Raw genomic sequence first — 15,722 nt, 5'->3', positions numbered from 1 at the left:
GCACTCGGCTCCACCGGAAGTAGCCGTATCTTCCGCTTTTCTCTTCAGGAGACTCTTTCTCTCTCTCCTCCGTTTGGATTACCGGCTGGGCTCCGTGTGGCGTTGCTTTTTCTTCCTCCCTCCCCGAGGCCACCGTGGAGGTGACCAAGCTCAGCAGCCAGGATGGGGAAAAGGCAGCACCAGAAGGACAAGATGTGAGTGGAAATCTCCGGCTCTCCCTTCCCACACCCGAAGCGAAAGGGCCCTCCTGGTTCGGTTACGGTCAGGCTGGGGGCCGCTGAGCCTCCCCTGTCAGGTTGTTACCACACCGGGGGGGGGGGCGGCTGTTGGGGTGCCTCGGTAGAAAAGGCGGCATATAAATGCAGGGGCGGGGGACAACAACAACAAAATCTGTTTAATAATCTCTGCATGCTGTTGTGTCACGTCAGTTTTTTAGGTTTTGTATTCAGTTCATGGCTGTAGCCAAAGGGGGGGGGCGTTTTAGGCCTAAATCAATGCAAATCGATACAAATCTGAGGTTCTGCCCACCTCCTAACAAACATCCTTCCTGTGCCCGTGATTCAGTTAATACATTAGATATATACAGTGGTACCTCGGGTTACAGACGCTTCAGGTTACAGACGCTTCAGGTTACAGACTCTGCTAACCCAGAAATAGTACCTCAGGTTAAGAACTTTGCTTCAGGATGAGAACAGAAATCGCGTGGTGGCAGTGGGAGGCCCTATTAGCTAAAGTGGTCTTCAGGTTAAGAACAGTTCCAGGTTAAGAACGGACCTCCGGAACGAATTAAGTATTTAACCCGAGGTACCACTGTGCTGTGGGTTAAACCACAGAGCCTAGGACTTGCTGATCAGAAGGTCGGCGGTTCGAATCCCCACGACGGGGTGAGCTCCCGTTGCTCGGTCCCTGCTCCTGCCAACCTAGCAGTTTGAAAGCACGTCAAAGTGCAAGTAGATAAATAGGTACCGCTCCGGCGGGAAGATAAACGGCGTTTCCGTTTGCTGCTCTGGTTCGCCAGAAGCGGCTTAGTCATGCTGGCCACATGACCCGGAAGCTGTACGCCGGCTCCCTCGGCCAATAAAGCGAGATGAGCACCGCAACCCCAGAGTCAGTCACGACTGGACCTAACGGTCAGGGGTCCCTTTACCTTTACCTTTATGACTGTATATAGATACACACACGCATATATACATACATACGGTGTTACCGTGTGCTCTGGTTTCCATCGCGATGTTCCATTGCTCCAGAAGCGGTCGCATGACCCAGAAAGCTGTCTGTGGACAAACACCGGCTCCCTCAGCCTGAAAGCGAGATGCGTGTCACAACCCCATAGTCACCTTTGACTGGATTTAACTGTCCAGTGGTCCTTTACCTTTATATACCTCAATATCTAAAAATCCACCAGGTTTTGCTGGACTGCTGTTTTTGTTTTGTTTTTTAATAATAACATTTTAAAATCAGTTGTCCAGTTTTACACCTTCTTTCTTCTTCTTTGGCGATCACTTGTAGCCGAGTAAGATTGTCTTCCATGAACAGGGTCTTAACAGTGAGTCCATAAGTGACACTGGAGGCCAATTCTGGATCCACACATTCTACCACAGTGGGGACGTGTTTTCGGGCGGGAGTTTATCATGGTGAGGGTTTGCCAAGTGTGTCTTCCTCTTAGCACGTTTCTCCCTTTTGGCCTGAGTTCGAGCATCTTCAAGCCCATGACGCCTTTGGTAAAGGCTGTTCTCCAACTTGAGCGCTCGCAACAGCGCAGCACACCAATTGCATCGTTCACGAGGCTTAGATCATAGTTCTGTATCTTAGTCCAAAAGGCTGTGAGGTTTAGGTGGGTTGCATATTTTACCCTCTCGCCACATGCGTTCCAAGAATAGTGCAGCTGGTTTTCAACTGGTTGCGTTTGTTTTAAATCATGCTACGTCACTGGATGCGTATTGGCTGTTTATTGGTTGTTTTAAAAGATATATAAAATTGTACTGGTACAGGTATAGGATTGCTTAGGCAACTCAAAGCTCTGCCCTAAAAAGTGACCTCAATAAATAAGGCTTGACATTTGTAAAACAGGTTCTTGGGTTTTTTTACTGGGCAGGGAGCTTCATGCACACACACAACAACCCTGTAAGGAAAGCTAGTACTATTATCTTGTAGATGGTGATGGGGAACCAAGAAAAGAGAGCGCCATTTGCCTTCAAGTCCCTGGTGAGTTTATGGGCAAGGTGATACTTGAACCAGGTTCTGGGTCCTGACCGGGGCTTGCTTCTTCTTAAGTGCCTTTAGGATTGTAGCCTAAATCTTTTGGCTATTTACAAGCTTCCTTCTCCTTTGCCCTTATTAGATGGCTTTTCCATTCAGCCGTGTTGCAAAAGGCATTTCAAATTTGGATGTCACACCCATTTTTTCCTGTATCAGAAGGCTCTATAACTGCAGCAGCAGTTCCAAGCTCTGGAAACAAAACTTGGGGTGATAACTGTTGTCCCCCTAACTGTCTTTCTCTCTCTCTAGGTACATAACTTGTGCAGAATACACACATTTTTATGGAGGAAAGAAAGCAGGTATGTGGCTTGGATTTACAGCACTTTTAAGAACATGGGAAGAGCCCGCTGGATCAGGCCAATGGCCCATCTAGCTCAGCATCCTGTTCTCATGGTGGCCGACCAGAAGCCTGTGGGAAACACACAAGCAGGATTCAAGCATATAAGCTTCAAAATCCCTCGTGGTTTCCAGCAACTAGTATTTAGAACAGGCATAGCCAAACTCCGGCCCTCCAGATGTTTGGGAATACAATTCCCATCATCCCTAGCCACTGGTCCTGTTAGCTAGGGATGATGGAAATTGTAGTCCCAAACATCTGGAGGGCCAGAGTTTACCTATGCCTGATTTAGAAGCATTGCTGCCTCCAACTGTGGAGGCAGAGCATAGGTATTATGGCTAGTAGCCATTGATAATCCTGTCCTGCATGAATTTGTCCAATCCTCTTTTAAAGGCATCTAAGTTGGTGGCTACGGGACACGGGTGGCGCTGTGAGTTAAACCACAGAGCCTAGGGTTTGCCAATCAGAAGGTTGGCGGTTCGAATCCCTGCGACGGGGTGAGCTCCTGTTGCTCGGTCCCTGCTCCTGCCAACCTAGCAGTTCGAAAGCACGTCAGAGTGCAAGTAGATAAATAGGTACTGCTCCAGCGGGAAGGTAAACGGCGTTTCCGTGTGCTGCTCTGGTTTGCCAGAAGCAGCTTAGTCATGCTGGCCACATGACCCGGAAGCTGTATGCCGGCTCCCTCGGCCAATAAAGCGAGATGAGCGCCGCAACCCCAGAGTCGGCCACGACTGGACCTACCGTATTTTTCGCTCTTTGGGGCGCACTTTTTCCCCTTCAAAAATGAAGGGGAAATGTGTGTGCGTCCTATGGAGCGAAGACGCCATAGCCCTCCATAGGCACGCGTCACCTCTCCACCCGGGAGAGCGCGCGCGGGGCTAAAGCAGCCCCCCGCGACCCTCTCCCGGCTGGAGAGGTGACGCGCGCCCATGGCAGGAGCCTCCATAGGCACGCATCACCTCTCCACCCGGGAGAGCGCGCGCGGGGCTAAAGCAGCCCCGCGCGACCCTCTCCCGGCTGGAGAGGTGACGCGCGCCTATGGCAGGAGCCTCCATAGGCGCGCGTCACCTCTCCACCCGGGAGAGCGCGCGCGGGGCTAAAGCAGCCCCCCGCGACCCTCTCCCGGCTGGAGAGGTGACGCGCGCCCATGGCAGGAGCCTCCATAGGCGCGCGTCACCTCTCCACCCGGGAGAGCGCGCGCGGGGCTAAAGCAGCCCCCCGCGACCCTCTCCCGGCTGGAGAGGTGACGCGTGCCCATGGCAGGAGCCTCCATAGGCGCGCGTCACCTCTCCACCCGGGAGAGCGCGCGCGGGGCTAAAGCAGCCCCCCGCGACCCTCTCCCGGCTGGAGAGGTGACGCGCGCCTATGGAGGCTCCTGCCATAGGCGCGCGTCACCTCTCCACCCGGGAGAGCGCGCGCGGGGCTAAAGCAGCCCCCCGCGACCTTCTCCCGGGTGGAGAGGTGACGCGCGCCTATGGCAGGAGCCTCCATAGGCACGCGTCACCTCTCCACCCGGGAGAGCGCGCGCTGGGCTAAAGCAGCCCCCCGCGACCTTCTCCCGGGTGGAGAGGTGACGCGCACCTATGGCAGGAGCCTCCATAGGCACGCGTCACCTCTCCACCCGGGAGAGCGCGCGCGGGGCTAAAGCAGCCCCCCGCGACCCTCTCCCGGCTGGAGAGGTGACGCGCGCCCATGGCAGGAGCCTCCATAGGCGCGGGTCACCTCTCCACCCGGGAGAGCGCGCGCGGGGCTAAAGCAGCCCCCCGCGACCCTCTCCCGGCTGGAGAGGTGACGCGCGCCTATGGCAGGAGCCTCCATAGGCGCGCGTCACCTCTCCACCCGGGAGAGCGCGCGCGGGGCTAAAGCAGCCCCCCGCGACCCTCTCCCGGCTGGAGAGGTGACGCGCGCCCATGGCAGGAGCCTCCATAGGCACGCGTCACCTCTCCACCCGGGAGAGCGCGCGCGGGGCTAAAGCAGCCCCCCGCGACCCTCTCCCGGCTGGAGAGGTGACGCGCGCCTATGGCAGGAGCCTCCATAGGCGCGTGTCACCTCTCCACCCGGAGAGCGCGCGCGGGGCTAAAGCAGCCCCCCCCCCCGGCGACCCTCTCCCGGCTGGAGAGGTGACGCGCGCCCATGGCAGGAGCCTCCATAGGCGCGCGTCACCTCTCCACCCGGGAGAGCGCGCGCGGGGCTAAAGAAGCCATAGCCCCGCGACCCTCTCCCAGCTGGAGAAGTGACGCGTGACTATGGCAGCAGCCTCTCCGCTGTGCCTTGCTGCTCCCTGCCCTGCTCTTTGGGGCTGGTGGTGGGCTTCCCCCGGCCAGCCCCAAAGAGCAGGTCGAAAGGAACCTGAAGCCTGGAGAGCGAGAGGGGTCGGTGCGCACCGACCCCTCTCGCTCTCCAGGCTTCCAAGGTAGCCGCCTGAACGCACCTTAAACGGCACCTTGTTTTAGAGCGGGAAAACAAGAGGGGGAAAATTCTCCCACTCTCTGCGCAGCGCCTCCTGCCACTTCGCTGAAGGGGCGCTGGGCAGAGAGCGGAATAATTTTTTTCCCTTGTTCTCCCCCCTCTAAAACAAGGTGCGTCCTATTGTCCGGAGCGTCCTATGGTGCGAAAAATACGGTAATAGTCAGGGGTCCCTTTACCTTAAGTTGGCGGCTACTACTGCCTCCTGTGGGAGCGAGTTCAGTAGTTATCAGTGTGCTGTGTGGAGAAGTATTTTCTTTTCTCTGTCCTGAGTATTCCAACATTCAACTTCATTGGACGCCTGTGAATTCTAGTGCTGGGAGACAGGAGGAAAAACTTTTCTGCGTCCAGTTTCTCCACACTGTGGAGAAACTATCATGTTGCCTCTTACTCGCAGTATTCTGACGTACAGTTATTTCCCCACTGTTTTCATGGGCGCATCATTGGGATCAGAAATGTGCATAAAGGGATTTTGACATTATCCAATGACACCCAATGACGTCTGCTGCATGCCCACTCGTGTGAATGATATTTAGGGTAATGTGGTGTATTGATCAGAAATCCACAGTTCATTAATGCATTGTAAAAGGAATGTTAGAAACTGAAACAGAAGCTCTAGCATTATAATCAGGAAAACAATCTGTTTATCCCAGGTTGAACGTGATGTGTGTGAAATGTTTTTATTTTGTTTTAATTGAACAGAAATTCCACAGTCCAACTTCAGACGTCTACCTTTTGATCACTGCAGGTGAGCACTGAAGAAATATTAAATTCTGATTTAATTCCTTTATAATTCTTATGGGAAAATAGGAAGCTCCCTTATGCAGAGTCAGACCATTTGATCCCTGAAGCTCAGAACTGTATACTGTACACTGGCAGCTGCTCCCCAGTTTTTCAGACAGAAATCTCTTCCAGCCTGGGATACCAGGGATTGAACCTGGAACCTTCATCATTTAGAATCACTCATTTAGAACTCATCATTTAGAGTCACTCTCCTTTTTGAATCGCTCTCCTTTCTTAGTTGAGGTGTCCAGAACTGTACACAGTATTAATATGTTCATTCATAATAGCCCCCTTTGCACCTTAATCACCTGTGGCTGCCTAGCGAGATCCACCTGGTGCCGTCTTTAGCATTCTTTTGGCACTGGGATAGCACATGAATTGGTAGAGCATGAGGCTCTTAATCTAAGGGTTGTGGGTTTGAGTCCTACATTGGGCAAAAGATTCCTGTGTTGCAGGGGGTTGGACTAGATGACCATCTTGGTCCCCCCCAGCTCTACAGTTCTGTGATTCTAATTGCCTTTTGAGGAAGCTTATAAGCACTCGTCAGAACATGCCCATTTCTTCATCTGAGACTTTTCTCCAGGTTGCCCAACTTTATTTTTATTTGTTTATTTTATATTATTATTATTGCGTTTATATTCCATCTTTCCTTCAGTGTAGCCCAAATCCTCCCTCTTCCCTTTTCCCTTTCACAACAACCCTGTGAGGTAGGATAGGTGGAGATACAGAGGTTGGCCCAGGGTCACCAGTGAGGTTTATGGCCCGAGTGAGGATTTGAACCCATTTTCCCAAGTCCAAGTCTGATGCTCTAACCACTATACTGCACTGGCTTCCCCAGAGTTTTAAGTGAGGATCTACTATGAACAGGGCTGGTTTTTTGGGTGGTGGAGCTCCAATTGCAGAATATCCGACCCAGAAATATTTCTTTGTGGTCATTGCTTAGGTCAGGAATGGGGCATGTTGTTGAACTCCATGTTGTTGGGAATTGTCGTTCAACAGAACATGCATGGCCCACGGGGTCCCCATCCCAGGATTTAGGTAAAACTGCATTGCTGGCTTATCATTGTTCTCTTCTGCTGATACTTAATTCACATTTACTTAATCGTCACACTTCTTTTTTTCTCCCCCCTAGCTTATCTTTGCAGCCATTTGAATATCCTGTATGCACACTGGAAGGCACCATCTTTGACTTGCTGTAAGTTGCTACTTTTTCAGTGGTCTCCCTCTCCTCCCCCCTTCCCCCCATTAGTATAGCTCTTCTCTCCTTGAAGGAAAATTAAGCAAATCTGCTATCTAGGATGCACAGTTCTTATTGTCACAAGTTGCTAATAGGTGGGGAGAATAATGTAGGTCCTGAAAGACGTACATTGGCTCCCAGTACGTTTCCGAGCACAATTCAAAGTGTTGGTGGTGACCTTTAAAGCCCTAAACGGCCTCGGTCCAGTATACCTGAAGGAGCGTCTCCACCCCTATCGTTCAGCCCAGACACTGAGGTCCAGCGCCAAGGGCCTTTTGGCAGTTCCCTCACTGCGAGGTTACAGGGAACCAGACAGAGGGCATTCTCGATAGTGGCACCTATGGAATGCCCTCCCATCAGATGTCAAGGAAATAAACAACTACAGTGGTACCTCGGGTTACATACGCTTCAGGTTACAGACTCTGCTAACCCAGAAATAGTACCTCAGGTTAAGAACTTTGCTTCAGGATGAGAACAGAAATCGTACTCCGGTGGCGCAGCAGCAGCAGGAGGCCCCATTAGCTAAAGTGGTGCTTCAGGTTAAGAACAATGTCAGGTTAAGAACAGACCTCTGGAACGAATTAAGTACTTAATCCGAGGTACCACTGTATCTGACTTTTAGAAGACATCTGAAGGCAGCCCTGTTTAGGGACGTTTTTGATGTTTGATGTTTTAACGCTAATAATAATAATAATTCTATCGGGAGCTTCCCAGAGTGGCTGGGGAAACCCAGCCAGATGGTTGGGGTATAAATTATTATTATTATTATATTTTATTATTTTATTATATATTTAAAGTGAGCTCATATCCAAGGTGCTATTTAAGTTGGTGGCTTCTCAGCTCACTTTCCTAAGCCCCTAGGCTACACCAGAACACATGTGACTTTTTGGCAGGAACCAGGCATTTCTGATTTTGTATCTGAACCGCTGCATCTTTTTTGTTCTTGTTTTAGGAATATCGTTCCCTGGATAAAGAAGTATGGGACGAATCCAAGCACAGGAGAGGTAGGTTTTCTTGGATGGGGGGGTGGGGGCTGTGTTCCTCTAGAAGCTGATGGCAGCCCAGCTCCCATGAGCCCCAGCCAATGTAGCAAGCAGCTGGGAAGAAGGGGATTGTAGTCCATCAGCAGGACTGCTGCTGAGCCTCCGTCCAGCTTTCACATTTACTATTGATTTGGTGTACTCTGCTTTTTCTAAAATTAATTTTTTGTTTGCCCATTTAGCGAGGAAAGGAAATAGAATAAATAAAATTAATGAAGAAATAAAAGAGAGAGAAAAGCAAATTATAATACACAGATAACAGTAGTATTAACGGTAGACCACAATCTGCTCACTTTGAGGATACAGTGACCATCAGTACACGAGTAAATTAAAAAATGAATGTAGGCCCTGCAGATGTTCAAATAGGTATCCACATGTAAATTATGCATATATGAAATTCATTTAAACGTTGCCAGGGCTGTGACGTTCTTAGACCAGAGGTTTTCAACCTTTTTGAGTACATGGCTCCCTTAACAAACTACATTCTTTCTGTGGCACCCCTGTGCGGCTCAGGAGCCCAGTTATGCCACCCTTTGCCTGTAGAGCTGGCAGCCCCTCACCCTTTTTTCAACACCCTCCCTTGCGGAGTGTTCCCCTCAGTCTCCTCTCTCCGCCCCTCTGCTTGGGAGTCTTCTGGGCAGCCATTGCTGCTGCCCCTGGTCTCTGAGCTGCCCCCACCCTGCCCTAAAGAGAGGTGCCTCTCAGAGGCACCATTTGCCCATGGAGGTTATAGCCAGGGCTGCTGCAATAAACAGCTGTGCAGGCCATTGGGAGGCAGAGACAGAGGGCTTCGGAGGGAGGGAGGGGAAGGAAGGAAGGAAGGGGGACAGAGGCCAGTGTTGCCCATGGCATCCCTGACCGTCATTCAAGGCACCCCAGGGTGCCATGGCACACTGGTTGAAAACCACTGCCGTAGACCATTGTGTAATAGACAATGGGTATTTATCCTTCAAGTATAAATCTCTTTGCCACCATAAGGACTCTCAAAATCCACTTTTGTTGTCCACCCATTAATCCAGGGGTCAGCAAACTTTTTGAGCAAGGGGCCGGTCCACTGTTCCTCAGACCTTGTGGGGGGCCGGACTATATATTTTTTTTTGGGGGGGGGGAAATGAGTGAATTCCTATGCCCCACAAATAACCCAGAGATGCATTTTAAATAAAAAGCACACAGTCTACTCATGTAAAAACATGCTGATTCCCGGACCATCTGCGGGCCGGATTTAGAAGGCGATTGGGCCAGATTTGGCCCCCGGGCCTTAGTTTGCCTACCCATGCATTAATCCCTAGATTCAGCCCATTCTGCATTTTATCTTGATTCTGATTTGAAAGTTATGTGCGCATGTGCTATCCTGACTCGTGAGAGCATGCACCATGCTTCTCGGTTGTGGCCTGCATGCCAGTTTGAAATTGGCCACGTGGTCATCCTAGAGTTAAAGAAAAGCACAAAGAGAAACAAAGCGTCTCCTTTGCATGCAGAAACCCCACGTTCGTTCTCCGGCATCTCCAGGTAGGGCTGGGAAAGTCTTCTTTCCAAAGCCCCAGCAAGCTTCTGCCAGTCAGCTAAGGTTTTGTATATGGGAAAGACTATTTGACTGATATGCACCTTAATTCATTCCTTGAGTTTCTCTAGATGGTATCCTTGCTATGTGTGCCCTGTGCAGTGCCGAATTTACATATAAGCTAAACAAGCTATAGCTTAGGGCCCCACTCTCTTGGGGGTCCCCCCCAAAAAAAAATTAAAGGAAAAAACCAATTGGATGTACATTTCCAAAATATAAGATAAAAACAAATAAAATTGATAAAATACATATTTTTTATGTGCAAATGGCTTAGATACCTATTAGGTCCATAAATTACCATACAGCATATATTCAACACAAAAAACAGCGACAATTTGTTGTTGACAAAGGACAGCTGGACATATAAAGGGCCCCATTACCTTCAGTAGCTTAGGGCCTCATCAAACCTGAATTTGGCCCTGCATGTGTGCTCCTTTTCCTCCTTTCCGTTTATTGATGAAGCCGTTTATTGATGAAGCTTCATCAATAAACAGAATTGCCTCCAATTTCTTTGTTAACCTGAGCCTCGTTTTAAATTTAACTTATTTCACATATTTATATTCCTGTGTGGATTGTTGCTTTTCCCCCTTGGTTGCTGCCTTCTGCTGCTGCCTGAATTAACCCTTCTGGAAAACGTTTTGTGCTCCTGGGATTAAAGCCTAAATTCTCTTGCCTAAATTAATGCTAGTAGTGCCAATAGCATCTGAACAGAACGGACTTTTATTTGCTGTGGGTTGCAATTATTCCGTGCCTCACAGTCAAACCCAAGCTCAACCTTTTGTGCCTGTTTTCAGGATAGTCCAGAAATACGTGACATTTATTATGAGGCTGTCTTGTTGGAATCTGCAGAGATTTCTTTTAAACACTAGGTGGCAGCTGTGATACGAGTGTGAATGGTTTGGCCCCAAAAAATCTTTTTGTACCAGGGTTTTCGTCTCTTGTAGAGATGTGCACATGGCGCTCTTCTCTGTAACTTGTACCCGCCCCCCAAGGTGTGCTTTTGGAATTATTCTGACTGAGAAGCGATCTGTGAGCAGGAGTGTGATCCTGTGCATGCTTAGAATCATTGGGTTGTACCCAACGAAATTCTACTCAAGAGTAGACCCGTTGAAATTAATGAACCTAAGTTAGCCGTGCCCATTCACTTCAGCAGGTCTAGTCTGGAGCAGCAATGCGACGACATGATAGACGTGTATGAAATTTTGCACAGGGTGGAGAAAGTGGAAAAGAGAAAAGCCCCCCCCCTAACACTAGATCTTGTGAGCATCTGATGAAGCTGAACGTTAAGAGAGGATTCAGGGTAGACGAAAGAAAGTGCTTCTTCGCACAGTGTGGCGTTAAACTGTGACACTCGCTCCCATAGAAGGCAGTGATGGCCACTGACTTGTAAGGCTTTAAAAGAGGACCGGACAGATGCATGGAGGAGAAAGGCTGTCAGCTGCTATGAATCACGATGGCCGTGTTTTACCTCCACTGCCAGGGGCAGTAATGCTTCTGAATCCCAGTTGCAAGAAACCTCAGGAGGGGAGTCATTGTCAGGCATAAGGTTCCTCACCGCAGACTTTAAGGCTGCCTGTTGTTCTTCTGCAGCTGTGGGACCTAATGTGGCCTGTGGCCAGAGCTTCCCCATAAAGAAACACAAGGCTTTTTTAATATATTTGGTTTTGTTTTCTGTGAGACCTAATTCCCACTGAGGTGGTAAACCTGTATCTTCAGCCTGTAATTGTTGTTGTTGTTATTTATACCCCGCCCAGAATATTAAAATACAATACAGTGGTACCTTGGGTTACATATGCTTCAGGTTGCATACACTTCAGGTTACAGACTCCGCTAACCCAGAAATAGTGCTTCAGGTTAAGAACTTTGCTTCAGGATGAGAACAGAAATTGTGCTCCGGCAGCGCGGCAACAGCAGGAGGCCCCATTAGCTAAAGTGGTGCTTCAGGTTAAGAACAGTTTCAGGTTAAGTACGGACCTCTGGAACGAATTACCGTATTTTTCGCTCTATAGGACGCACTTTTTCCCCTTCAAAAATGAAGGGGAAATGTGTGTGCGTCCTATGGAGCGAAGACGCCATAGCCCTGCGACCCTCTCCCGGCTGGAGAGGTGACCCGCGGCTGTGGCAGGAGCCTCCATACCCGTGCGTCAGCTCTCCACCTGGGAGAGAGCGCGGGGGGCTAAAGAAGCCCCCCCGCGACCCTCTCCCGGCTGGAGAGGTGACGCGCGCCCATGGCAGGAACCTCCATAGGCGCGCGTCACCTCTCCACCCGGGAGAGCGCCCGCGGGGCTAAAGCAGCCCCCCGCGACCCTCTCCCGGCTGGAGAGGTGACGCGCGCCCATGGCAGGAGCCTCCATAGGCGCGCGTCACCTCTCCACCCGGGAGAGCGCGCGCGGGGCTAAAGCAGCCCCCCGCGACCCTCTCCCGGCTGGAGAGGTGACGCGCGCCCGTGGCAGGAGCCTCCATAGGCGCGCGTCACCTCTCCACCCGGGAGAGCGCGCGCGGGGCTAAAGCAGCCCCCCGCGACCCTCTCCCGGCTGGAGAGGTGACGCGCGCCCATGGCAGGAACCTCCATAGGCGCGCGTCACCTCTCCACCCGGGAGAGCGCCCGCGGGGCTAAAGCAGCCCCCCGCGACCCTCTCCCGGCTGGAGAGGTGACGCGCGCCCATGGCAGGAGCCTCCATAGGCGCGCGTCACCTCTCCACCCGGGAGAGCGCGCGCAGGGCTAAAGCAGCCCCCCGCGACCCTCTCCCGGCTGGAGAGGTGACGCGCGCCTGTGGCAGGAGCCTCCATAGGCGCGCGTCACCTCTCCACCCGGGAGAGCGCGCGCGGAGCTAAAGCAGCCCCCCGCGACCCTCTCCCGGCTGGAGAGGTGACGTGCGCCCGTGGCAGGAACCTCCATAGGCGCGCGTCACCTCTCCACCCGGGAGAGCGCGCGCGGGGCTAAAGCAGCCCCCCGCGACCCTCTCCCGGCTGGAGAGGTGACGCGCGCCCATGGCAGGAACCTCCATAGGCGCGTGTCACCTCTCCACCCAGGAGAGCGCGCGTGGGGCTAAAGAAGCCATAGCCCCGCGACCCTCTCCCAGCTGGAGAAGTGACGCGTGACTATGGCAGCAGCCTCTCCGCTGCGCCTTTCCGCTGCTCCCTGACCTGCTCTTTGGGGCTGGTGGTGGGCTTCCCCCCGCCAGCCCCAAAGAGCAGGTCGAAAGGAACCTGAAGCCTGGAGAGCGAGAGGGGTCGGTGCGCACCGACCCCTCTCGCTCTCCAGGCTTCCAAGGTAGCCGCCTGAACGCACCTTAAATGGCACCTTGTTTTAGAGCGGGAAAACAAGAGGGGGAAAATTCTCCCACTCTCTGCGCAGCGCCTCCTGCCACTTCGCTGAAGGGGCGCTGGGCAGAGAGCGGAATAATTTTTTTCCCTTGTTCTCCCCCCTCTAAAACAAGGTGCGTCCTATTGTCCGGTGCGTCCTATGGTGCGAAAAATACGGTAAGTACTTAACCTGAGGTACCACTGTAGTCTATTAAACATTAAAAGCTTCCCTAATCAGGGCTGCCTTCAGATGTCTTCTAAAAGTTTGGTAGTTTTTCTTTTGACATCTGGTGGGAGGGCGTTCCACAGGGTGGGTGCCACTACTGAGAAGGCCCTCTGCCTGGTTCCCTGTAACTTGGCTTCTTGCGGTGAGGGAACCGCTAGAAGGCTCTCGGCGCTGGACCTCAGTGTCCGGGCAGAACATTGGGGGGTGGAGACGCTCCTTCAGGTATACTGGACCGAGGCTGCTTAGGTCTTTAAAGGTCAGCACCAACACTTTGAATTGTGCTCGGAAACGTACTGGGAGGTGCAAGTTGGCCATGGCAGAATGCTCCTCCATACAAACCCCCAATGGAGAAAATAGTACATTGGTGACAAGAAGTATTCAAATTGCTGAGTCTTACTCCTGATGTGCCAGCTTTGTCTGCACAGGTTTCTTTTGTTCTTTTGGTATGGAAAATGTTCCGTCAGAGTGAGCCCCCAAGTACAGTCTGAAGTGATACACCCTATGTGCAAGGTTTAGCACCTCAGTGCAATCTGAGCTGAAGGGTACAAGGTGGCACTGCAACAATATGCCATATTTAGTTTAAATTGAGAATTATTTCCAGCTCTGTGGCAGCAGATGAATCAGTTGCCGTGTTCTCACAATCACAACTCAGCTCAATAAGTCTAGGTAATAATGAGCCTCTTCTCCGAGCACATAGCCCCTTTGTGGCACTAACAATCGAGGAATCCCTCTAATTAACCACTGTTTCATGATTGTGAACTGCAACACTGTCCATGATCAAACAGGATAAGTGTTACTTTAGCTGGGGGCCTCTTAGTAAATTTTGTATGCGCTGCAGCCAGCCAGTGATAGGTTCTGAATGCCTGTTGTCTGCCTTGTTTTTCTCCTCCAATGGAGGTTGTGGGGGTTTTAATAGCTGATGGGTATTCTGGAAGGAGCAGGAAAAAAATCTGCGCCTTTTCTATGATGTGTTAATCCAGCATCCACTAACCTGGCGCCCTTTTGGACTACAACTCCCATCAGCCCCAGCAAGCTGAAGTTGTACTCTGAAACATCGGGACGGGGCCAGGTTGGCAAATGCAGTGTTAATAATAATAATATGCTTATAACTCTTCCTGAAATGTAGCCTGGGATGACTAAACCTCACCCAAGTGCATTAGAGAGTTATTTTCATGCCTTCCTTCCCACTCACTCCCATACTTGTTTTTCTGTTATGCTTTTCCCATCGTCATCTCCTGCAGATGGGAGTGTGCGGTGCTGCCGCTGTCCATTTAGGGGAGAAACATTATTAATTGACCTTTGCAACATCCTCCCGGCTTCCAGAGTTGTTCCAAGGGATAATGCCATATCCCTTACCTGGATTGTTGGGCTTTGATACCGGCACTATGGTTACAGTTCAAGATAAATTAACACTGTGGTGTGTATTGTGATTTCTCTATTTTTCTTGCCCAGCTGGAGAACATGTACAGCTCAGTAGATCTGGCTGACTTGGACTTTTGACTTGGCCCCTTTAGCTACTGTTTTTAGATAGCTTGCAAGTGGGCATGCTTTGGCTTAAGTCGCTGGTGGCAGTTGGGAATGGATCTGTGGAGTTCATTAAAGCAGGCATAGCTAACATTGTGTCCTGCGCATGCTGTTGGACTCCAACTCCTATCATCCCTGACCATTGGACGCTCTAATGCAGGCATAGGCAAACTCGGCCTTCCAGATGTTTTGGGACTACAACTCTCATCATCCCTAGCTAACAGGACCAGTGGTCAGGGATGATGGGAATTGTAGTCCCAAACATCTGGAGGGCCGAGTTTGCCTACGCCTGCTCTAATGGGACTGATGGGAGTTGTGATGCAGCACAGCTTGCCTTTAGGGGCCCTGTAAATCTTCTGCTTCTCCTACAATTTGCACACTGCTGTAAGCCAACTCCACTCCAACTGGGTTTGGAATGGGTATTTCCTCGTATGGCTTTAATTTGTTGTTTTTGTTGTTGGTGGCGGCCACATCCATCTGTCTCGAGAGACAAAGAAGTGCGCCTCCATGGGTGAAGTCAAACCACTGTGCTAGCAGCACTGAAGTGACCTCTTTGGAGCGCAAGGCTGGGCAGTGTGTCTGGAGGTCCTGGGCTGCCCAGACAACAATGCTCCCCTCTTGGTCTCGCTGATGTGGACCGAAGAAAAGCAGAGCAATACATTTGGCACCAGATTGGCTGCAGGAGCTGACAGAAGGAGGCGCACGAGACACCATCCAGCCGCCTTAGGGACTCCACTCCAGATTAGTGTAAGGGTTTGCTCCTTAGCCTTTTCTTCTCTCGGAAGATATCCCGCAAGTCAGTGAAGGATTGCTGGTCTATTAACTCTTCGTTCTTGTTACAGTGGTACCTCAGGTTAAGTACTTAATTCGTTCCGGAGGTCCATACTTAACCTGAAATTGTTCTTAACCTGAAGAACCACTTTAGCTAATGAGGCCTCCTGCTGCTGCTGCGCCGCCGGAGCACAATTTCTGTTCTCATCCTG

At 51.1% G+C, this 15,722-nt stretch overlaps 1 protein-coding gene across 1 annotated transcript in view; it reads left to right on the top strand.

Moving 5' to 3' along the window:
- Positions 1-15,722, top strand: part of PPIL2 (peptidylprolyl isomerase like 2) — a 77,384-nt gene continuing 61,662 nt past the window's right edge. The window contains exons 1-5 of the mRNA XM_083590293.1: positions 1-194; positions 2,509-2,558; positions 5,765-5,810; positions 6,978-7,040; positions 8,035-8,086. Of these exons, the coding sequence (XP_083446419.1) occupies positions 163-194; positions 2,509-2,558; positions 5,765-5,810; positions 6,978-7,040; positions 8,035-8,086 (243 nt within the window). The 5' untranslated portion in view covers positions 1-162. The remainder of the gene's footprint in view (positions 195-2,508; positions 2,559-5,764; positions 5,811-6,977; positions 7,041-8,034; positions 8,087-15,722) is intronic.

The sequence above is a fragment of the Podarcis filfolensis genome (genome assembly GCF_964270895.1).
Source record: "Podarcis filfolensis genome assembly, chromosome: 16".
NCBI lineage: Eukaryota > Metazoa > Chordata > Lepidosauria > Squamata > Lacertidae > Podarcis > Podarcis filfolensis.
Note: the sequence above shows the minus strand (reverse complement) of the source record. Positions and strands in the feature narration are given on the sequence as shown.